Source organism: Melanostigma gelatinosum (assembly GCF_949748355.1).
Source record: "Melanostigma gelatinosum genome assembly, chromosome: 7".
Taxonomy (NCBI): Eukaryota; Metazoa; Chordata; class Actinopteri; order Perciformes; family Zoarcidae; genus Melanostigma; species Melanostigma gelatinosum.
In genome coordinates this window covers 12219333-12243546 of record NC_136640.1, presented here as the reverse complement: position 1 = coordinate 12243546, position 24214 = coordinate 12219333, and the positions used below count along the sequence as shown (strand labels likewise).

The 24214-nt window shown below is 40.8% G+C and overlaps 1 protein-coding gene across 1 annotated transcript; it reads left to right on the top strand.

The window, feature by feature from the left end:
* Positions 1-738: 738 nt before the first annotated feature.
* Positions 739-23586, top strand: ttc12 (tetratricopeptide repeat domain 12). Its single transcript, XM_079271679.1, has 21 exons — positions 739-796; positions 1035-1189; positions 1440-1461; positions 2189-2266; positions 2383-2504; positions 2926-2985; positions 3322-3393; positions 3736-3796; positions 4479-4667; positions 7678-7747; positions 9034-9122; positions 9502-9670; positions 10201-10293; positions 11667-11730; positions 11867-12001; positions 12237-12329; positions 12680-12748; positions 14049-14150; positions 14523-14622; positions 14838-15066; positions 23452-23586. The coding sequence occupies exons 1-21, from the start codon at positions 745-747 to the stop codon at positions 23519-23521; spliced, it is 2094 nt and encodes a 697-aa protein (XP_079127805.1). The 5' UTR covers positions 739-744; the 3' UTR covers positions 23522-23586.
* The last annotated feature ends 628 nt before the right edge of the window (positions 23587-24214 follow it).

Sequence of the window (24214 nt, the reverse complement as noted above, 5' to 3'; positions counted from 1 at the left end):
AAGAAGCAGACAGTTCGAGTGTAGGATGCCCTTAAATAGGAAGATGGCCACTTTAAAAGCCGGTTCATTAAAGTGTTGAGGAGAAACACAGATTCGTTGGACCCTCTGTACTGGCCTCACAGCACAGTATGGCAGCACAGAATATATATGCAGGGAAACGGAGCCCCTGAAACACTTTTCAGTCTCATGAACGAGATATCTAAGACTAATGGCAGCCATACAACTATTTATATTGATTTCTAAACATATAAGTTTGACAGCTGTGTTGATTTGGATTGAGGGAAATTGTGACCACATAAATTCAAGATGAGAAGTGCTGCCTTCAAGTGCTGTCATGAAGCTCAGATAAACAAAGGTATATACTTCCCTTCCCTTACGTCTATGTGACAAATAATTGGTAAGTGACACATTTTGATGAACAACAACGAGATTTAGTTGAGTTGTTTTCCTTCGTAGTTGTTCTGCGTATACAACCTGGGGTAGTTAAAAAACCAACTCCACCGATTTCCGCTTTTCCTTCAATATTATGCACTGCGGGATACTGTCGCATAACGACAGTGTGTGGTTTTAAGTTTAGCGTACAGGTTTACGAGCGGCAGTGAAGGCATCGCGTCCCTATGGAAACTCAACGCTGAGACTTGTGACTAAAGTCCGTGTGACGTAAATGTAGCGTTAGAGAAGAGCTAAACGCTAACGTACATATCTTATTCAATAACAAAAGCAGGCTTCAAAGGGCAAAGTACGATGGACAAACTTCAAGACCGCGAGAGTTTTTTGAAGAAGGTTGACAAAATAAGTGAGTGGTATAGCAGTTAACCGTATAAACGCCATAGCTAACAGATATCTGAATGACGTAACTTAATGTTTTCTGTAACCCTTCAGTTGCAAGGTAACACCATAGGAAATATGTAGAAATAAACAATGTTGATAATCAAAGTATTTAAATCGTACTTTTTTACAACATAATGCTATATGTACATTGAATATGTGAGTTAAGCCTGTAAATAGTAAAACATATTATTCATTATTTTCAGGTGAGCTAGTGAAGGACCTAAATTCCTCTGATGTCGAAGTCCAACAAAAAGCAATAGAGACAGCTGATTGCTATATGGCTGCCTTGGATGAACCCTGCAGGACGATAGTCAACAAGACTACAATCAACACAAACCCGCCACTTCAGACTTCCTTGGTAAAAACATGCACACAAAGTCACCCAAGTACAGCTGGACTCCTCTCGCTCGCCATCTTTCTCACTCTGTCTCGCTCTCTGTTCCCGGCCCTGTCCCTCCAAAACAACACACAACACACAGAGCACAACCAGCAACTTGTCTACCTTGTCATTTCTGGTCATGTGAGAAGGGACAAGGCAATGTACAGTAGTAGAGACTAGGTAGGTTTTTGTTAACATTCTCTTTAATTATTATTTTCCTGTTTTACAGGATCTGCAGAATGAAAATCCAGGTGAGCAGATTATTTGGTTGTCCCTTGCACTAAATCGAAACATTATTTCAGGAGACTTATATGTCCTCATTGTGCAGAACAATGTGAAATGTTTCTCTGAGCCAAACAAAATACAGCAATACATATAACTTTTATGTGTTTTTAAGTAAGTAGGTCTTCAACTGCCTCTGTTTAGCACGTTTGTGACTTCGCCATATGCTAAGAAGAGAGATGTGGTACAAGGTGTGTCATTTGCAACACCGACAGTGGTCCTCTGGGATTTTAGTTTCAAGGGTGTCTATGTTTCACGCTATCTGCCAGTTGCCTGCTCAGAGTGGTTCAGATACCCCCACCTTTTGTGATATCTTTGTCAATTTAGTTGGGCAGACGTTTCACTCCCTTATCAAACTGTCAGTCTGTCTTAGCAAGGAGTGCTCTACTATGGATTAGAGGAAATGAATGATTGGACATGAGTGATGTGTTTTTGTTGGTTTGTCTGTCTGGAGGCCTCTTACAATTCTTAGTGGATAGGAGACTTGTAGTACTGACTGTTTAGCCACCAAGGCCCTACACTGTAGAAATAAATACGACTATGTGGGAGCAAATAGCAGCCATCTCTAGGTGAGCATTTAGCACATAAATCACTGAGAAGTCACTGTTGTGATCTTAAAAGCTTGTATTACCTTTTCCCCAATATGTCTCTTGCACACTCATCCTTTTTGTCTTTTAAAAAAAAATTTTTTACCAGAGAATTTCATGAAGATTATTGAGAGAGATGCTGAAGACAGGAGCGTAAGGAGGACTGCAAAAGCAAACAAGGCAACCGGTGTGTTCTCTGTTCCTTAAAAATGCTGTTGGAGGTGAACAATGTGCTGCACTTGCTGCTCTGTTGGGCTACCGATGTATGCGCTTAAATGTTGTATACCGTTTGTGTCACTGCAGTATTCAAAGACAAGGGAAATGAAGCTTACGCTCAAGAAGACTATGAAACTGCAGTGAAGTATTACAGTGATGGCTTGGCTGAACTGAGGGACATGCAGCCATTGTACACCAACCGAGCACAAGTGAATATCTTTTAACTAAGTTCTTAATCTTTCAAAGGTTTTAAGTTTTAACACAAAAACAAACATTGTTTTTCATAATTTATTACCACAAATTGATCCCAGATTAAAGGCAAACGTGACAAAAGAAGAAGGAATCAAAACAGATCTGCTTTTGTGTGCCTATAACAGCGACTTAATGCAGAAACCTTTGGTTTGACAGATGTCTCAAGGCAACCTGAGTATTGCCAGCTATCTTCATTTGAATATGATTATTTCCATCAAATGAATTCTACAATCAATATTCAAAGACCAAGCATCTTGAAAGTTTCCGCTATGATACATTAATAAACAAACAATGCTACACTACTACCGGTAATCACATTCTTTATTTTGTAAGGCCAGGTTTATTTTTTTACTGCCTGTAATGTTTAAATCTGCTTAGGCCTACATCAAGCTGGGGAAGTACAAGGAGGCCATCAGTGACTGTGAATGGGCCCTGAAGGTAAGGTCCAGCTGGGAACTAAGGTCAGTCAGTTGCTGCCTCATTCGTCATAGTTCCATCAGAGGCACCGCTCTTTGTGAATCCTGTAGTTCAGTGGAGATATGTTTAGCAGGCAAATGGGTTGAGTGGTTTTATTTACGTCACTCAAGCTAAATGCAAGTTTACAATAATATCATCTTACTTAAGTTTTGGGTGGAAGTATGTCTATAAAGCCACTGTTGATCTTCTGTAATCACATCACTGTGACACATTTCTGGAGTGGAGGGTTCCTTTGAAGTTCAGATTGAACATTTATTTGTTACTTTGCTGGTGTTGGTCATTTTCTCTCTCTCTCAGTGTAATGAGAGGTGCATGAAGGCTTACCTACACATGGGGAAAGCATATCAGGCGTTAAAGAAATATAAGGAGGTAAGAATAATTACTGTCATTACATCTTATCACTCCTGTTTTTCCAGACAGCATCTCATCTAACTATAGCAAACACAACACAATGAAAGTTGTATGCCTGGAATAGATAGCAAGCATACAAGCTGTCCTAGTCTCACAGCAATCGCCTGTAGAATACATTTTTTTATTGGTATTTTAATCCATTCACAGGAACATAAGCTTGTATTTAATATTGATAGCTGGTGAAAATATTTGTGTAATACACCTGTTGTAAAGATCATCATAGTTTTCTTTTTGTCAAATTAGTAGTCTTTTGGAGTGATCCGAATAACCATCGATGAACTAAATTCTTCCCTTTTTTAGTCCAGAAACTGCTTTGAGAAGATTGTGGAAATTGAACCTGAGATGGAGAAGATGGTGAAAGGTAAAGAAAATATTTTTTTCCCCAAGAGGTCAGGTTGGAAAAAACTTTAATATATTCAAGTCCTTTTGTGATAACTGCCTTATTGGCAATGTATAATTGTCATGTGATAATTGGCAATGTATTATGTCAAACCATATGGGTTAGACGGGAGCCCATCAAAAGTATGTAGCAGACATGTCGTTGAGTTGGTTGTCAGTTATGTGGTCTCACTGACTGAAGCTCATTTAATTGCAAGACGTTCATGACAACCGAATGCTTAATGTCACAATGCGGTTGCCCAGCAAATAGACACATTCAGTCATTATAATTGCGTTTCATACAAATACCTTTGAAAATTATTCATCCAGTTATAAACTGGAAAATAGCGCTCAATCATGCATTATGTGCACCACTGTGCAGTCTCTTTGCTATTGCCATATCAGGTGCAGTGTTACATTCCTAATACTTCTAATACTGCCTAAGTAGGCAAACGACCTGCATGCCTATCGTACTCAGGTGGTGCATGTTTATGGCAATAGGCGAGTGGGGTGGTCGTCTCAGGATGGCTGTTGCACTATTATGACACTTTCAGCTCTCTCTTTTCTGAAACAGTGAAACTGCAGTTACTGCTAAGGAAACATTTTCGGTCATATAACCGTCTGCTTTCTTTCCTTCTTCTACCGCCTTTGTTTTCTCCATGCAGAATACCTGACCCAGGTTGATTTAGAAGAGGGAAGAGAGAGTCAGGAGATGAACGCAAGGCAAGAGTTTGACAAGGGAGAGGGGAATGACACAAGAGTGCCTCAGCTGCTGGAGAAGTTGGCGAGGCCTGGCCAGATTCCCTTGTACTACTGTGGAGGATTGGAGATTCTCTCACAAGCAGTTACTGACTGTGAGTGTGTTTGAGAAAATGTTTGCACAATTATCTTTCTCTTAATCTCTCTGTGTCTACACTTATTTAACCTGAACCTGCTTCACTGGTCTACCTACTGTATTTTCACAAATATCACTAAAATGGTCAGAAAAAGATCAGCCTTTAGGCTAGGAAGGTTACGAATACAGTACTTAAAGAAGAAGAAACCATTTTTATTGTCATATACATTTACACATACACGAAATTTGACTACTGCATTTGACCCATCCCTGTATATAGGGAGCAGTGGGCTGCCATTGATTGGCACCCGGGGAGCCGGGGGTTCAGTGTATTGCTCAGGTACACTTCGACACGTGATACGTTCCAGTCGGGGATCGAACCGTTGACCTTCCGGTTCCCAGATGACCCTCTTTACCCAGTGAGCCACGGTCGCCACCCAACTAAAGCAATACTTTAGCCCCAACATGACTATTTATATATCAAAAACTCACACTATGTTACCTTGATATCTTTCAGAAAACTTTGTTTTTATTGCATGCCTCCATGGTGATCGAAAAACAAGCTAAAACAGGCTAAAACAAGCTAAAACAAGCTAAAACAGGCTAAAACAAGCTAAAACAAGCTAAAACAAGCTAAAACAAGCTAAAACAGGCTAAAACAAGCTAAACAAGCTAAAACAGGCTAAAACAAGCTAAAAACAAGCTAAAACAAGCTAAAAACAAGCTAAAACAGGCTAAAACAAGCTAAAACAAGCTAAAACAGGCTAAAACAAGCTAAAACAAGCTAAAACAGGCTAAAACAAGCTAAAACAAGCTAAAACAGGCTAAAACAGGCGCGCAAACTACACGTCTGTGCGTGTCCGGACGAGTAACGTGTCTGCACAAACTTAAAGTGTTTTAAATAGTACGGTGTTGTGAAGATGTGTTCTGGAAGTAGTGAGCGTGTGACTGCATGAGTAAGATTTAGAGTATACTGCTCGAATGGTTGAAGAGTTTATAAATGGATGTTTTGATATAGTTTCGCTGTTTATTCCATCAGGACTTTTCTTCGTTTTTGTATTCGTCGTTCACCGTGGAGGCATGCAAGAACAGCAAAGTTTTCTTCACAAATTCAAGGTAGCACGGGATAAGTAATGAACATACAAAGGGTCATTTTGGCGGTGAAGTATTCCTTTAAGAACTCACAGCGAGCATTTTAGGGCATTGTATCAGATCAAGCAGGGCTGGAAAAACTGATTGTTTCGTGTCTAGTTTTATGACAATGGAAGAGAGGGGACACATAACGCTGTCCATCACTGATTTCTCTTCATGCTCCATTTGCTTGTCACAGTGAGCACATTTCCAATATAGAGTATAAAGAAAGAGCACAAACTCAGTGCTGCCTGGTGTGATTGGCCATTGTGCAGATGATAGGTATGCATAAGTCAATGTAACACAAACAGCTGCATACAAATTGCTGTGCTGAACAAAATGATTCATATTTTTATTCCATAATCAGATCAATAAAAATAAGTTGTCTACTATTTGATACCTGGAGAGAAGTGAAACCTCCAGTGCTGGTATGATTTGATTTGGGATCTGTTTCTAAACTTCTCGGTTATCACAATTATACGGTGTATAAATGATGATGTAATTTGTTTGCTGAACTGCTGAGTGGGCTGTTCCGAGCCAGCAGCATTAGCTGTTCCATCAGTTCAGTGATGTTGTACTGAATAATGAACTTTAAGGTCTTGTAATAGCTGTTAGTGAAGGGCTGTGTAGGCATTGTAAGTTGTATTTGGTGTTTTTGAGCAGACAAACGGGGGGATTTTTGTGGGACGACAGCTAACACTATTATGCCTTCTGGGGCTGTCTTGGGTGCAATTGAATGAAACACCTGTGATAGCAGGTGTCCGTTCCAGAAGCTCAGTGGCATTACCAGCACTCATTCCTGTCACATTTAGAGTGTGTAGTGCATGTCCGCTGGCTTTGTTGATTTATGACAGGCTAGCCTGAGGACTTATAGATGAACAGTGGCCCTGGAGCATGCCAGGGGTTATCTCAGCTTATGTATTGTATATTTTATTTTCGAGCAACCAAGAAAAATATACCTTATTAAACTTAAAGAGTATTGGTCCACACCAAAACTGTTCATCAAAGTAGCAGAAAATACAATAGACAGCAAATCCCCTGCTGCAACATGATGAAGGAAATGGCTGCAGGCAACAAATCATGTCAAGCTTTAGCTTAGAACTAGCACAGTACTTGTTGCAAAATGTTTCACATGAATGAAACAGGATGAGCAGCAACATGCCCTTCCAGAATGGTGATCTTGTGTTTGTTAGAAATGTGTTGTGCACAAGATGTTGCTCAATATTTGTTGACCAAGTCCTCTACTGTAGCTGAAAAGCTGGCCATTGTAGAGAGGCAGCAGCTGCTCTCCCCCAGGTTGTTCACCCCTCCGCCGTCAGCTGCTGATATTTTTGTAAATGTTGTTGACGCAAGAAATTACTTTGAAACTCCACACTTTTGATACAACTCGTTAGCTATTGCCAAAAGGCAGAAATCAGAGCTTTTGTAAAACAACGTAGCAGTACATCAAGGTCAATGGCCCACTCAGTGATATATTTCAGCTAAGAAAAATGTAGTTTGAACTTGTATTAGTATTTGTAATAATCCATCTTCTTTACACTGGCTGTCCACTGCAGAATGGCAAACATTCCTTACCCAAGCACTCTTTTGTCTTCATTTAGATGAATAGAAATGTACTGTCAAATGATGTCTGTCTCAGAGTGCCATTCAATTGAAAAGGGCAAAACTTACATAACGCACAACTGAAAGGATCTGTCAAGGGCTGACATTGCCAGCTTTCTCCCCTTAAAGTGTTCCCTCACTGCCCTGCTCTACTTTCTGTGTGCCCAAGTCATTGTAACATATTTTATATATTCTTTACCGTTGTGCCCTTGACTGTAAACCAGTGAATAAGGCAAGTAAAACTAAAATGATATGTCGTTTTCTGTCTTCTTACACATACTGTTCTTTTTTAACAGGTACAGCCCAGACCCTTTTCAGACTGAACAATGGCTTTAGTATCATCAGCAGCAATGACACGGTGAGAAGGTAAGCAGACCAGAGGGAGAGGTAGCTGTCAGCCCTCAGTGGAGCTTTGACAGATGGACCCAGAGACATACAGGGGCATACAGACACAATGATGGCCTAAACTAGAGAGATCATTCTCAGTTGCTCCCTCCCTCCCTCCCTTTCTCTCTCTCTCTCTCTCTCTCTCTCTCTCTCTCTCTCTCTCTCTCTCTCTCTCTCTCTCTCTCTCTCTCTCTCTGGTTGTTTGTGCAATAGCCCAAAGAGGAAAAGATGATCACACTGTAGGTTGAGATGAGTGCTGAAATGAACAAAGGTCTTGTGTTTTGTCCCTGAAAGAGGGGGTGTTTTTTACAAGATGCACATTTTGAATCCCTCATGTCAGCTCCGTAGGGTTATCATTAACTTGTCTCGTATAACTAACACTTTCCACGTTGTCTATAGTTAGAGCCGTCATTATTCGAGCTAGAACACAGAATGCAACATAATTGCAATCTGAACCTCGTGAAAATAGCCAACAAGGATACTGCTGTGAGCCAAACAATAAGCACTTTTTTTCTTTAACTTCGACACACGGGTTTATGACAACGAGGACAAAAACTGAAACGTTGAAATTCAAGGTGCACCCTGTAGGGCAGTGGTGGCCTATAGGTTAGAGAAGCGGAATGGCCATTAGTTCTATTCCCCAGACCATAAGGATACATCTGGGTGGAGAAGTTACCATCATTCATGATTACCACCACTGAGGCGCCCTTGAGTTCAACCCCAGCTGCTCCAGTGGAGCTGCAGCGTGTGGTTGTAGTGTGCAGTTTCCAGGTGTGAATGTGTAGTTAATGTGAATGTGATATTAAAATAAGAAATCTGGCAATAACCTTCAGCAAGCAAGCAGCAGCACATACACGCTTCTCCAGGGCAGAGACAACAGTGATATGTATTGCAAGCGCCTTCGTGGCCATCACTCACATGCTACCTACATCAAATGTATATAAACAGAAGGGCAAAGTGCATTATGACATTCAAGCGTAGTATCAGGATCTTGGTCTTGTGGATTGCGTGGAATTGCTACCGTTGTCTATAATTAACAAATATTTTACCAGAAGTAAATATTGGACTTGTTTCACTTACTACGTTCTGTTATTGTAATTTAAATTTTCATTCCAGCCTTTGTGTTGTTTTGAGATACATGTTTATTGGCATACTTGCATGTACGTAATATTTTCATTATTTCACAGTGTTATTTCAATTAGATTTGTATTATGTTAATTAGAAGAGAACGATGCCAATACCACTGCATTTTATTTTCTCTGCAGTTGTCTGTTGCAGGAAACAAAGGATCCAGACAGCCAGGAGTTGAGTGCGTCTGCTCTGAAATCATGGAGGGTTATTTGTTGTGGAAACGGTATGTAAAAAAGAAAGAAAAAGAAAGAATTAGGATACTAATATAATCCTCTATTATTGCATTGTGGCAGGACAATGTGATACTAAACCTTCTCTTTTGTCAAACCTGTATTGTACTTTAAATCACACAAGCTATGTGGGCTTCCGCACATCAAGTGCTAGTGCCAACTTTGATGCTTTGTTTAAACAGTTTGTGTGTGTGCGTGTTAATTCCATATGAAAAACAAAGCATTTCTTCAGTATCAACACAAGTATAGCAAGCCTAACATTCACATCATTGTGTACAGACTAGGTTGTTGTTCTTTGGGAGCATAACGGGGAGCTGTGTCTCATGAGCTCATTCTTTGTATATATACACCATGTTTTCCTTTTGCTTCCAGATGAAAACCAAAAAATGTTGATGACATTCCCACTCACCAGACAGTCCATGGTGCACTTGATAACATCCGAGCATGTTGCAGTGCAGGAAGAATGCCTGGAATTACTAAATGTGTACTCACGGATGCCACATGGAAGACTTTTAGCCATTGACAACCTGGATGTGCCAATGTAAGACATTCCTTTTTGTTGTCATTAGGTGCAACTGATGAGATCACATAGCTGGAGTAAAAATACACTTAGGTATGTAGACAGCGATGGTAGGCTGAATGCATGTTCTAATGAATCAAATTACGTATAATACTATTTCCTTTGGCTCCTTACATCCCGACTGAAGAGTTGAATGACTTTCATTTGCCGTCGTTTTATTGACTGAAATTAGTTGTCAGCCTCTGGCCATATGTTTGTGATTGTGAGTCTAATTTCCATGTCCGTTCAATGAGATTTCAGGGCAGAGGAACCAATAAATGTTGTATATCATTACTGTAGGACACAGTTTTATCAATTACACTGAGTGGCCTAAGTGATTTCTTATCATTTTCATGTCTGATAATATCTGAGCTGCAGCTCATTGGATTTTCAGAAAATTTGGAAGAATGAATATATTGTACTGATATATTTTTCTTTGTATCCCTCTCTCTTTCTCTTTTTTCCCCCTCTCTTTTTCTTTATCTTTCTCTATTCTTCATCTGGATCCAAAGGTTAGTGAGGAACCTCATGGTGTGCATCTCAAAGCCAAAGCAGCAGCAGAATACAGCAGTCAACATTCTGGAGAACTTTGCAGCAGAAAACAAGTATTGCTGATACACAAACACCAGAGTAGCTCTCCTCACACCCTAGGCAATGATATATTTTATCTCTGGACGAGGAAATACATATTTTCAGATACTCTGCAGAATTCAGAATATGACCCACCAGACAGCCTATTATCGACGCATACCTATATATATTTAAAAGTACTTTAAATTCCATCGTCACATCATGTCAGTAGGGGAAATGGAGAGTGTGGCATCTTTAATTTAACATGTGCTATACAAGTGTCAATGTCACTTGAAGGCAAAAGGCCGTTCTCAACCTGTTTTACTCTCTGGCTCCTCATGAAAACAAGACATGGAAGGATAACCCAGGCTCTGCAACACAGCGGGAAATAAGTCGAGGTGTCAAGCAGTGGAATGGGCAGATCAATTGTCTCTGTCTAAAGCTCAAAGAGAGTTACTCAACAAAAATGTGTTATATCCTGCAGGGGTTTCCTTCTTTGGTGTTGAAGCTCCGCAGAATCAATGTTCGGCTTTTAAGGATATTTTAGTACAAAAATAATACACAACCGTTCCAAATTCCACAGAGAGGTTAAGTGTTCGGTCGTGTGTGTAACTGTGTGAGTCTCTGCATCCGTGACTGAGTGAGTGAGCACCTCTGTGTCTGTTCACAGCTAATCTCGCATTCTGCTGCAGCAAACTCCATAATATTTTGGGTGCCCAGTTATGGCTGCATGCTCAAGGATCTGTCATGGTTACGGTCACTCACATTTTCTAAAAACTCCTTTTATTAGCTGTTTTATACTGCCATTGACTGCCATTGACTGCCATTGACTGCCATTGACTCCTGACTCGCCACTACTGGGGATCGCTAGTGATAACCCAGTTGACTGCGTCGCCGACCCACAGTCGCTATACTCTGCTGCCAGAGACACAGTGTGGGGGAAACAGTTTGCACACTGTTATTGTTATTGTTATGGACATGGTGTGTTCAGCTAACAGAACTACCAGTACACACACTGCTGTACCATGCTGCTACTCAGCCGCTGCTAAGTGGGCAGACAGCTTGGTGGATTTACCTTTTGTGTGTTTGCAGGATTGTATGAAATGTATTTTATTTGAATGAAGTCGGTTTGATGACGCTTTACAGCACTGGTTGTACATGTAGTCGTTGCAGGCACACCTGGTGGAGTTCTGCCTACTTGTATCATGCTGGGCTGTGAATAACTTAAACTGAGGATTCAACTTAACTAACTTCCTCTTCGCACAAGTATCAATATTGTAACACAACAATGAGCATGAGGTTTTATGTTTAACAGCTGAACCATTGTGTATGTTTATACATAAATACCTATCTACATAGTATGTCTATCTTACATGTACAGCAACAATATTTTCATATTTCCTTACAGATTTTGCATTCAGTTAAGGGACGTGTTGACAGACGCTGTCATTCTGCCATTTACAACATTACTGGTAAGATATGTAGATACAAAGTTTCATATTAATATAAATGATGCACTGCATATCTATAAGTGTGTTTATGTGTGTGTGTGTGTGTGTGTGTGTGTGTGTGGGCAAATGTGCACACCTGTTTTCTTCCTTTTGTCAGAGAAATATCAGCGAGTCCAATCGGCATGTCCTTGCATCGCTGATATCGGCTATTGGCTGTCTGGCTCGAGATGACGTCATCTGCCACAGCTTTGCTCATGATCCAGAATGTTGGAAGGCTATTGCAGTCGCCATTGTCAGTATCATTACAGACTGGTCTCTTTGCATGGAAAAGTGCAAACATTTGTTCATAGAGTTGAATTCAGATGCCAGCACCTAGATAAAGAAATACAACACAACCGTTGAGTCTGAATGGCTCAATTAGATATTATAGATATCGTCTGTCTTGGGTATTATAAAAATGTTAAGCTGGTATTTAAAGTCACTGTATGCATTTTATTCAGTGTGGAATCTGTTTGCTATCATTGCAGAGGCAGTGCAGTGCATGTGAATACAAAGAGGTAATTTACCCCCTGCTTGGTTTGATCATCAACCTTTCAGCTATCACCTCTCCAATCATTCAGGTGAGTAAGGTTGTGTATGATCATTACTTTGCCAGGGTATGTTATGAGTGTAAAAATAAACTTCTGTCTTAATTCTTCTTTTCTTAATCGTGGGAACTGTACTAACTGATACTGTGTCTTAGATAAGGTTGAGCAGAATTATCATTCAGTTTGGGGGGCCCCTTGATAGCATTGTATGTTTTGACAGAACATTCACGCCGTGCCACTTTAAAGTATTCTGTATTGTAAAACATATATAAAGCCAAGGGGGAGCATTTGTGTGAACCATGATGTGTGATGCCTCCTACTCAGAGGTGAAACGTATACATGTGAAAATTGGTTGAGCCACGTGTCCCGTCTCGTTTTTGTAGGAGCATGCTGTTTCACTCTGCAACTGCTGCCTGGGCCTGCTGAGGGATAGTGATGGAGGAGTGATAACTGTAAGTGAAAATAACCTACGTACTGCACTACAGTATTCAGGAGGGTTTAAAACTCCAACACTTCTTATATGTTGTTGCCTTACTCTATCATAACTCCCATTTGGTTTCCATGTTTGGCTGTAATACTGTTTGTTGGACCAAGAAAGGTTTGAAAAATGTTCGTACTTTTTCTTCATTGTCGCCTGCCAACATCCGTTAAAAACAAAAACAAAAGATCGATTGTCTATTGTCCTGTCTTTATTTCTCTTACATCTTTAAAGCATCATAAAGTTTACACCAAAGCCCTAAAGCCCCAATTATTGCTGCTGGGATGTTTCAACTTTTGTACATTATCTTTTTTGAGAGGAGGGCATTGTTCAAAATCACATACTATTCATAAGTTTAACGTAAAATTAAGAATGTAGTGCATTCACACAGCACAGTTGATGGATTTTGTGTCTGCAAGAAATGTTTACTACATTAACAAGAATTTCTGTGTATGAGACATGAACTTACTGCACATACTCAACTGCCCCACAATGCATTGCGTGTCTTGAGATCGGCCGTCAGTCTTGTGAGATTTTGAACCAGGCTGAAAGCTGTTAAAACGTCCCTTTATGAAGCGACATTACCATCTCATTGGAGCTGTGGTTTGAGCATGTGGTAGCCCTTTAGCTCTGATTTGGTCTCTACCAACTCCTTAGAAAAATATCTTGGTCTTATCTTCCATTTGGTACTCGAAAGGCATTGTGCAGTGAAAAATAAGAGCATATTCCGTAAAAATGGCTGCCTGCTGCTGCTATGAACGTGGCTGATGAGATCAGTGATACTTAATGAACTGAAAGCTGCGGTGGTTAAATGGGAGGCTTAATTTTTTTAACAAAATGGCATCACTCAAATTAGTAATTTGTGCCCTGCCTTGACTCAACAGATCCCTCCTGCAAGACAAAGCAAGCATGTGTGACCTCTAATTCATATTTGTTTCTATGCTTGTGGTTCTTGTTCTTGTCTTTGACAGGTTCACTAGGTGCAACTCATTCACCATCTTACAATTGACTTTCTGTCCTTTATTGCTGTAAACACCCACTCCACAACACCCACTGATTTCACATCTTGAAAAAGCAGTTTTCTCTTTTCCTACTCCTCCATCAACACCATCCAATTCTCTTTGTGTCCAGTAAGAACTGTTTTGGGTTCCTTTCTGCTACCTTTCTTTCTACCTCAGCAGTTTTCTCTTGATCCTCTGCTATCCTATCTATGTCTCTTTTCTCTTTCTTCTGCTATCTCCACTCCTAATGCCAACATTCTTCTTGTCCTCCAGAGAGCCACAGGCGTGCTGAGCACTGTCCTCCCTCAGTCCCCGGAGGCCGTTCAGCATGCTATTCAGGGGGGTGCGGTCCGGACCATGCGCTTGCTGTTGAAGGTGCAGAACTGTACACATAGCCAATTTCAATACATCAACACTTATTTGTATTTGACTTTTGGAATGATATTATTTTTCCCAAACATCTACAAATGGATAAATTATTCTTCAAACAGCCCATGATGACATATATCCTTAAAGATTCCCCATCATCATGATCTAAAGACATGATGAAAACATGCCGATGAAAACTTTTATTTGTAGAAAGTACATAACTGATATTAATATTTCAACTCAAACTGGAGGTTTTCTTCGACCAATTCCACTACAGTTCAGTTTTTCTGACCTCCAAGTGTAGACATAAAGTTTGAGTTTTTAAACATGCGTTCAACTTGTTTAATATCATTGTTATTTCTGTGTCTGCCTACCCAGAGAACAGGGCAGACTGCCACCAAGTATGCCATTAAGACTCTGACAGTGTGCACTGCTGCCAGTCACTTGGCACGGGAGGAGCTGGTGAAGTCTGATAAAAGTGAGACATACTTTTACAAACTCTCTCTAGTTTATGAATAATATTTTAGGGTTGACCCAATATGCAAAGGAAGTGTGTGTGTGTGTACATTCATTTGCATATGAGTGCAGTGTGCTGTATATCTGTTGACTTTCACGTCATTGCATGTGTGTATGTTAATACATTAAAAAATGCTATTCGTTGCTTATTCACTATTTATTTTTCATTCTACACAGAACTGTCTATTTTGCGTAATTTGCTGGCTTCCAGCTGTGATGAGATGGTGTCAGGAAATGCAGCCCTGTGCTTGGCCCACTGCCTTGAATTGGAGGGAATCGGCAGCACCCTGCTGGGCACTGATATTGTGCTGCTGCTGCTGCGCCATGCTGCAGGGGACGCTAAGAGGACAGCTGTGCGACAAAATGCAGCAATTGCTCTGGGAAAGCTGTGTCGATCCGAGCCACGGTACCCTCTCACCTCACTCTATATAAACCACATGCTGCTGATTACATTCTAGAAACTAGCCAGAAGGAGAATCGACAGACGAGATGAAATGTCTCACTGAAATGAGATAGTGTGATTTTATGACTCTGGTTGAAAGAGTTTGTCACGCATTAGGCAAGTGTATGATTTCTGGCCTATTGGCCTGAAATATAAGTAGTGCGTGCTTATTTTTATTTAAAATAAATCGGCATATATAGTGTATATATATAAAAAAAAATCTCTCCTGCAGTCAGTGTGACTAACTAGCAAGGTGATAGCCATAATATTACCACATTTCTGTTAATATTTGCAATTTGATAGGCAGCAGCAGATTAAGCTATGTCTTGATGTCTTGATTGCACCTCATGCTTTAGATTGGGTTTTGTTAAGATAGTATTTTTACCTCATAACAAAGGGGAGGCCGGAGCCATGCTGCCGGCTTGTGCCGTCGACACGCTGCATCAATAACGCTACCAAAACTGGTTTACAATTATAAGGAATTTAATTCCACTGATGTAAGTACATTTACAGTTATACATTGGAGTGTACACTCCTATGACATATTAAAACAATAAAACCCCATTTGCAAAAAACTCTACTCAGCTCCTCAGGGTTTAACACGTCTGTCCTCTGCGAGCATCCAGGTGAGAGAGAAAAAGGCTTCAAAATAAACCTCCCACATTTGTTCGAAACACCTCCTCCTCCGTTTATCCCGATTCCTATTGGCTAACTTCCAGGAGTGTATTCTACTGTCTGCCCCTGTGTTTACTATCACATTCAATGACTGTCAGTTACGTTTTAATCCCATCTATAATAATCCTTCAAAATAAAAGTTTATACTTCTGCAACTTGGCAGATGTTTCATGCTTCTGCATGTTTGTTTATCTTAATTATGCATCCTCGAAACCCTTATGATTATGACTAACTATGAATTATTAATTATGAATTATTAAACACTTTTATTATATCTACTAACTACAGTTTTTTACTCAAATTTCTTACAATTCCCCCCTAACTCACAGTTCACTGTGAGTTAGCTACTCAAATGTAGTTAGTTATGCAAATGTCCCTGGAGACCTCCCCCCTACTCAATCCAGGGAAAGGCTCCCTATCTATCTAAACCGAGGCAAAGAATGCATGCACACAGATATCATTTCAAGTATTTCTGTTCAGTTCGTTTCAAGATAGAGTGCGTTGGAAGTCACTGCCTTCCACGTCTTGGGGCTGGCAGGATCAGGATACAGCCTGTAGGCTAGAGAACACATACTGAGAAGCCTTGACTGTTCTTTTACACGTGACAAAATTACATTTCTTAATCTTTACACCCTAAAATCCCTTTATAACCCAATTAAACAAAAAATTTAATCTCCAAATACTCATCCAAAACAATCCGTCTATTTTCCAAACTTCCAACATCTCACTGGATGTTTTAGAAGTCCATCTGGGCCTTTATCAGGTCCTTCAGGATCTCCGAGAGGATGGTCAGGAACCGCTCGTGAAGTCCCTCTGGTGGCCTCATCTAGACTGTGGCCATCAGAAGCTCCAATTCGTCCTCATCCTCGTCACATAACTGGTTGCCTGGACTGGTGTCTGGCTCATCGGTGAAGCAACAAACCCCTGTAGAGGTCCACGGATGCAAGGGAACCCCCATCCACAGACAACTCGGAGGCTTATGATGACAGCACACAGAATAATTACGATTGCCAAAAATGTATGTTTTCACTGGCTAAGCATACTTCCCAACCAGTCGGTGAATGGATTCGTGACACCAGAGTTGTCTGCTAGCTCTTGGCTGAGTGCTGTCAGTCCCTCCAGAGCCCTGGTCACCGATCCATCAGGAGCTGTGTTATTTGGAATGAAAGTACAGCACGCAGACCCAAACATCTGGCACACGCCACTTTTCTCTGCTAAATCATCTCTAATGCCATTCTGTTCTGCAAGGTCATTAAACTAGTCTTCGCCAGCTGTGCATGCAGTCCTGATATGGCGTCACTGGTGAAGTTTACTAAACGCTGTTGGTTATAGTAAATGTAGTTGATCCAATCGACATTTTTATTAATCATCACCCTCTGAGAGAAAACAGATTCTAAATCTGCTGCTATTTGATTTCTGGCTTGAAAGTCATTAGACACCCCCCTTGGCAGTCTTATGACATCTTATGTACACTTGGTCATCAAAGGCCCCCTTCGGGCCCCCGGCATCTCTTTTGGATCTTCTGTTAGCATGTGGGCGTGGAGAGATGAGTTCTCCATAAGTTGCATCAGTGACAGGCAAGATATAGAATGACAATATAAGTTGCACCAACGCACCTGTCCAATCTTTAGGCAGGATTGGATGTATGGTTCTTCCTCCACACCATCACCATAAATCAGCTCTAGGTGCTGTCTGTCTTAACACACTGTTATATAGATAGTCGCTAGCGTTGTGACTGTTGCTACAATTTGCTTCAATAATACTACCTACATTGGGCCCCATAGCTGTATCTGAGGCTATACAATCAAATGGACCCTCTGAAACCTTGAACAGAGGTGGGGTATTATATTCTACAGGTGGGTAATGCCAGTGCAGCCTCTGACAAGTGTGTTGGAGGGGCAAAGTGTCATCAGTAAACAGAGTTAAAATACAACTAATTCAGGACTTAGGAGTCTGAATCTTGAAGGAACTGGTGTTGCTAGGGGTCTAGATCCTAAACACACAATACAATCTGTACTACTGGCTTGAAGCCGTATATTGTACCCACCATACATTCCCATCTGCCATTCCAGTTTCCACCCCTTACCTCATCCTCTGCGTCAGTCGTATGTCGAACCTGGTCTTTTTACAGGCTTAACAATAATCCTAATGAGCCCTTGTGGGGCAGGACTATCAGTAGCCTTTCCCTGTATTACGTAAAGTCCTCAGTCAGTCAATTTAGGTAAGTCTTAAGGATTACATCTACCCACCCCCTTTGTACACATCACAGGCATAATATGATAACAGCTTCCCATACTTATGTGTGGCAGGCCCACACTCGTCAGTTATGATGCACAAGGTTTTGGACATCCACCCGTAGATGTGTTCATACCTGGGACCGGAAACGACTTCACAGAAGTCGAACTGGACCGTTGATGTTGTACCTTCTTTGAACGTAAGAGTGAGAGTTACATTTTCATAGGTGAGTGTCGTCAGAGAAGCCTCTCTACGTGGTCTAAGATCGGTTTGATTAGCTACTGAGGCTAAATGTCGAATCCTGATGTAGTCATGCATGTGATCTGGTTCCTGTCTGTGGTTAATTCCACATACTAAGAGGGAAGCTACTGAACTCAGGAATAAAATAATTACAGACTTCCATAACCCACTGACCCTAGAGTCTCCTAATGGACGCCCTCGCTTAAACTGTGGGGGAAACGTCATCTTCAGTACTGTCTAACCCCTCTTTTGAGGTGTCTTTGGCTTCAAATTTTCCTGTCTGATGTTCACTCCTGTCTCTGCGAGTGTCACACTCGTTACCTTCGCTGCTGCACAGTGAGTGAGGTGGTGTCAAGTAGCTCCAGTTTTTCCTTTCACCTTTACTGCATGTGAGGTTGCCAATACTACCTCCCATGGACCGGTCCACCTTGGTTCACTCCACTTGCATTTGTGGACTCTTATCCACACCAGACTGCCTGGTGACACATCAGCCTGCTTCCTTTCGTCAGCTGCTGCTTCTGCGTTTGTCACCTGAGAAAACAACACTCGGCTCATGTTAGTTAGAGCTCCCGTATATTTCTCACTTTCTAGAGTTAGCAAGTCTAGTTGTGGTTTATCATGACGTTATTAAATCTCAAAATTTGTGAGTAGCACCTTTACTGAAAACGATTCTAAATGTGGATCTACAAAAAATGTTTGACACCTTACCATAAATGTTTGACACCTTACCATATCCCCCCTTCATCTCGATATCTCTGCTGTAAGGGATCACATGGCAACCATCTATGTATCTTGCCTATACAGTGAACCCCCCCATGGTCCTGGTGACAGCATGGGCATCTGTTGATGTCTCACGGGAGGAGGTCCAGCTGGACCTGGTCGTAGGTGCTGCTGATGTTGTGGTGGGAACGGAGCATGTTGTGGTGCTGCATTGGGCTGTCTTCCTCTTCCCATTTGCCTTGGGCAGTCTCGGGCCCAATGGCCCCATCTCCCACATACGTAGCACTCACCAAACCTGTCAGGGTTTTCTCTGTTTCCTGGTTGGCCATATCCGCCTGCTTGGTAAGCTCTGCCTCTTCCATATTCTCTGCCTCTGTTGGATGCACGTGCACGTCCTCTGCCTCTATAGGGCGGAGGTTGGTAGTACACCACTGTGTGGGCTGGTACTGCTGGATTTGGTTGGTATGAGGTCGGGGGTGCAGCTGGATATTGGGGCTGTTGTGAGGCCTGAGCCTTGGCTACGGCCATCTGTTTCTTGGCCAGATGTTTTCTACTTATTTCTCTGTCAGCCGCCGCTATTTGAAGTTTCAGCAGCCGCCGCTGCATGCTCTTTATATCCTCGTCTTCTTTACTTTCTGCTCGTCTTTCCTCTATCTGCTGTTGCAAATCTTTTCTGATGCATTCTACTTCTCTTACTTCACATTTTAGTCTTCTTACCAGTGCTCCTACTTCCTTACTCTGCTTCTTTAATGTAAACATTATGCAGCCTAGGAGTATTCAAATGTGTGTATTAAATGTGCATGCTTGTCATCACCTGAATCAAAGTCAACTCACCCTCTGTGCTGTATGGCGTGTGGCCGCTGACTCCAAAACTGGGATCCGCTGCTCCACTTCCCAGATCTGGACCCACTCAGCCACGCACCTTGACTAAAACAAACACAGAACTGCCAAAAGTTCAGCAGTAAATGTTAGCATACGTCTGTAGTATAAGAGAGGTCAACGATCTCTCAAATATGTTGCGCCGTCCGTGTCAAAATTGATTCTTAGGAACTGTGTAAATTAGTAAATGTACCAAAATTAGTCAATACTGGATATGTGAAGGAATCTCGAATCCAAAATTGAAGCTAGAATTCCGAAATCAAACTCAACATCTAAATCAGAATCACAATCACAATCCAGTTCCAAATCAGAATTCGAAAGGTTTAAAATTGGAAGTAAAATGAAATTAAAAAACAATGAATAATTAATCAATTAAATATTAAATTCAACTTTAAAAATCAATAACTGTGTTCAAAGATATTCAATCAGAAATACCAATGTAAGTCAAACTGTTGAACTGCACTTACACTCTGGTCTGCACAATACTGAGTCACAATTAAGTTCAAGAATTGAAGAAACACAACTGAAACCATTAATCTTTGTTAAAATGCTGAACTAAAACCAAAGTCAACGACTAAAGTTATAATGCTTAATTAAAACTAAGGTCAGGATATAAGCTCACAGCTGTTAGACAATGAATCTTTAATTGTTTTTAAATCTCCTTTTCTTTTGCCTTATGTTTTGATGCTTTTAATGGTTTTATGTGAAGCACTTTGAAATGTGCTATACAAATAAACTTGCCTTGCCGTCTGCGCCGAACCGGAAGTTGTTCTGCGCCAAACCGGAAGTTGTCATGAAACCGGCGTTTTTGTACAGATATGCTAACCGCAATGCTAACGAAAAAACGGAGTTTCTAATAAAGCGTACGCACACACAAGTATCACCAAAATCCCACACTTTAATTCCACTCATACGCCTTCTGTCTCCTCTCTCAATCCAGCCGTTATTTTATTTTATAAGCACTTATTTTACATACAGCGTACCGCAACGCCGGAGCTACACGTAGCTAGCGTTAGCTCCCCACAGCGCGGTCATGCAATATCAATCATTTTAAACGTATTTCCACGCTGCTAAAACACAGACTAGTCACACGTATTATTGGACTTATTTAGTCATCATTTTAAACGTATTTCCACGCTGCTAAAACACAGACTAGTCACACGTATTATTGTTATTATTAACCCTTAAACCTCCGGTTAACGGGCTTTAGCTCTTCCGGACCTGAGCTCACTGTTACGTATATGAAACGCGAGTTATTCACTTCCAACGCCACAAACCACTCACCCAGTCTGTCTAGTTTCACCAAAGCCCTTATTCTACGCCCTCTGAATCACCCACATGATCCACTAATTATATTCACAGCCAAAGCTAGCGAGTGTGTCTTTCCTGAAGTCACAGCCTCAGAAGCTAACTCCCGCTAGCCTAGCTCTCTAAGCAGCTTATGCGACGTGACCCGACATTCGTGGACTAAGCCCACAAAGGTTTGCACACCTAAGCCTCTCAAAGCCACAACATCTCAGTTCGCCTCGCTACATAACTGCTTTAAACTAGCTATCTGCAGGCCTAACAATACTTATGTTGGGCCGAAGGAGGCTCCCAGCATGAGCAAAGCAGTTTCGCCCGTACCACAGCTTGTTTGATTCCAATGTGGTGATTTACTTACACAGCGCTGTCCGTCTTTAATTAATTCTTAGGATCCTTATACTCTTGACTAATCCCTTAAGTTCATCATACTTCAGACAGTAAATCGTACTTACCTCAGTGGAACATGGCCTCCCTCGTGGAACGTACCCACCGGCAACGGAGCGTTAGCCGTTAGCAGCGCTTAGCCAAGCAGAGATTCCCCTAAGGTTCCTAGTAGCTAACTCACAGATTTCATGAAACGGCTCTGCCTACCGATATTGTGGGCCCAGGATTGTCTGCTTGACTAATGCCGCCGTCAGCACACACAGCGAGGCCGGCAAGACTGTCCCATCTGGGGTGCCAAATTTGTTAAGATAGTATTTTTACCTCATAACAAAGGGGAGGCCGGAGCCATGCTGCCGGCTTGTGCCGTCGACACGCTGCATCAATAACGCTACCAAAACTGGTTTACAATTATAAGGAATTTAATTCCACTGATGTAAGTACATTTACAGTTATACATTGGAGTGTACACTCCTATGACATATTAAAACAATAAAACCCCATTTGCAAAAAACTCTACTCAGCTCCTCAGGGTTTAACACGTCTGTCCTCTGCGAGCATCCAGGTGAGAGAGAAAAAGGCTTCAAAATAAACCTCCCACATTTGTTCGAAACACCTCCTCCTCCGTTTATCCCGATTCCTATTGGCTAACTTCCAGGAGTGTATTCTACTGTCTGCCCCTGTGTTTACTATCACATTCAATGACTGTCAGTTACGTTTTAATCCCATCTATAATAATCCTTCAAAATAAAAGTTTATACTTCTGCAACTTGGCAGATGTTTCATGCTTCTGCATGTTTGTTTATCTTAATTATGCATCCTCGAAACCCTTATGATTATGACTAACTATGAATTATTAATTATGAATTATTAAACACTTTTATTATATCTACTAACTACAGTTTTTTACTCAAATTTCTTACAGTTTTGACGACATAATATTGGTCTGAGGTTTTAAATCAGGTTTGGCTTCTGGCCGCAGTTATTGTTAAATTAGTTTGATTGCTTTATCAAACTTATTAATTTAGTCCATCAACATTGCTCTCTGTTGGATATATTTTTTCAATATGCTTTTTTTTTCCATCAATTGAATATTCCTCAGGTGCAACCAAGGGTTATAAACATCCATCCCATGCAGACCTAACAGGATGGCCAGAGCAGCGACCGTTAGCGGGCTACCTCATTCTATTACTACGGTCGAAGCATAGTTCTGTGTGCCCTTTTCTTTTTTACGAGTGAACTGACCACACAGCTCTACTCTCATTTCATGCCTCTGGTCTGAATACTTAAGTCAGTGTGACATTCCAGTTTTTTTTAATTTTGAATACATTGGCAAAAAAATGTTTTAATGATTTTAACAAAGGCTGCAACATACATTAACAAAATGTGAAAGAAGTGAAGGGGTCTGAATGCTTTCTGAATACACTGTATATCCTTTGGCCCTTTGGTATTTGGGCCAGCTCTATTAAACATCTTATGCAAAACGCAACTATTCCATGTAAGTATTGCACAAGTCTGCATAGCCTACAAGTTTATAATCGCTCCTAAGTTCAGTATTTCTCTTTATTGTTTTATTTGTACTGCAGTGTAAAAGTCATGTGAACATCTATTATTTCTCTTCACAATGATGTTTTGCTGCTGGAGGCCATCTTCCATATAGTGCAGCACTATTCTGATTTTGTGAGTATAATTGTTGTGTTGTACCGCCCTGAATAATGGAAGAAGGCAGCAACAAACATGTCTCTTTGTTTTTAGGAACTTTGTTTTTCATTGTACCTTCAGGCTACAAAGCTCTGCTGTGACTGTGTTGAGGATGTGTTCTTCAGTTCACACATGTGATGTTTCAATAGAATGCCGCCCCACTGAACACACTGTCACTGTTTTCTTTTAATAAACTGCTTTCTTCAATTCCAGACATATGAACAAACTTCGAGAACTTCATGGCGTTGAGATCCTGCACTCCTGTTTGAAGCTTATTACATAGACGCTACAGCACATTGTATAATCTCCTTGCTTGTCATCAGTCTTGTTCTCCTCTGTAGTTTGGGCTTAGACATAAAGACCAACATGTAAAGCAAAAAATAAAAGTCATACAATTCCCCTTTCTCTTCTTCAGAATTCTTTTTTAAAACTCTCGTTGTTAATTGCTATTCATTTTTTTGATGTCTTGAGAATATCCAAATATCTATTTGATTAGAATTATAATCTGCTCCGAATTGGTTCATCCACATAAACAAAGGCTATAAACTTTAGCAACCTTATTGTGTGTTATTATTTCTCATGCAATGTGAATTTATGTGGTTAATTATTATAAATGCAAATTATGTAGCATACTGCAAGCCTAACAGCTGGTATTCCTGGCAAATCTCAGCCATACCGCTATGTAACCATAATCACAAGCTCGAATATAATTGTGTGTCCTAAAGGCTGATTTTGCTTTGTGTCAGCCTTTGGTATATAGCTCTTATTTTTTGGTTCTTTAGCAGTGTGGTCACTTTGTTTATTTTTGGTTTTTATTTAGAAAAGGTGCAGTTACTGATTTGAAAAACAAAAACTTCTTCGTCATCTGTGTTTGGATTCTTCAGGGGACACCGTTTTCCAAATTGGGCCCCACCCACCACCACGCATTTTAAAGACTGTTTATAGTTAGACTAAATCTAGCATCTGCTAAATCTGC

Coding starts and splice junctions, on each gene's coding strand:
- ttc12 (XM_079271679.1), top strand. CDS start 745: ATGGACAAACTTCAAGACCGCGAGAGTTTTTTGAAGAAGGTTGACAAA. Junction 1,190..1,439: donor CGCCACTTCAGACTTCCTTG/GTAAAAACATGC, acceptor CCTGTTTTACAG/GATCTGCAGAATGAAAATCC. Junction 14,151..14,522: donor CCATGCGCTTGCTGTTGAAG/GTGCAGAACTGT, acceptor CTGCCTACCCAG/AGAACAGGGCAGACTGCCAC.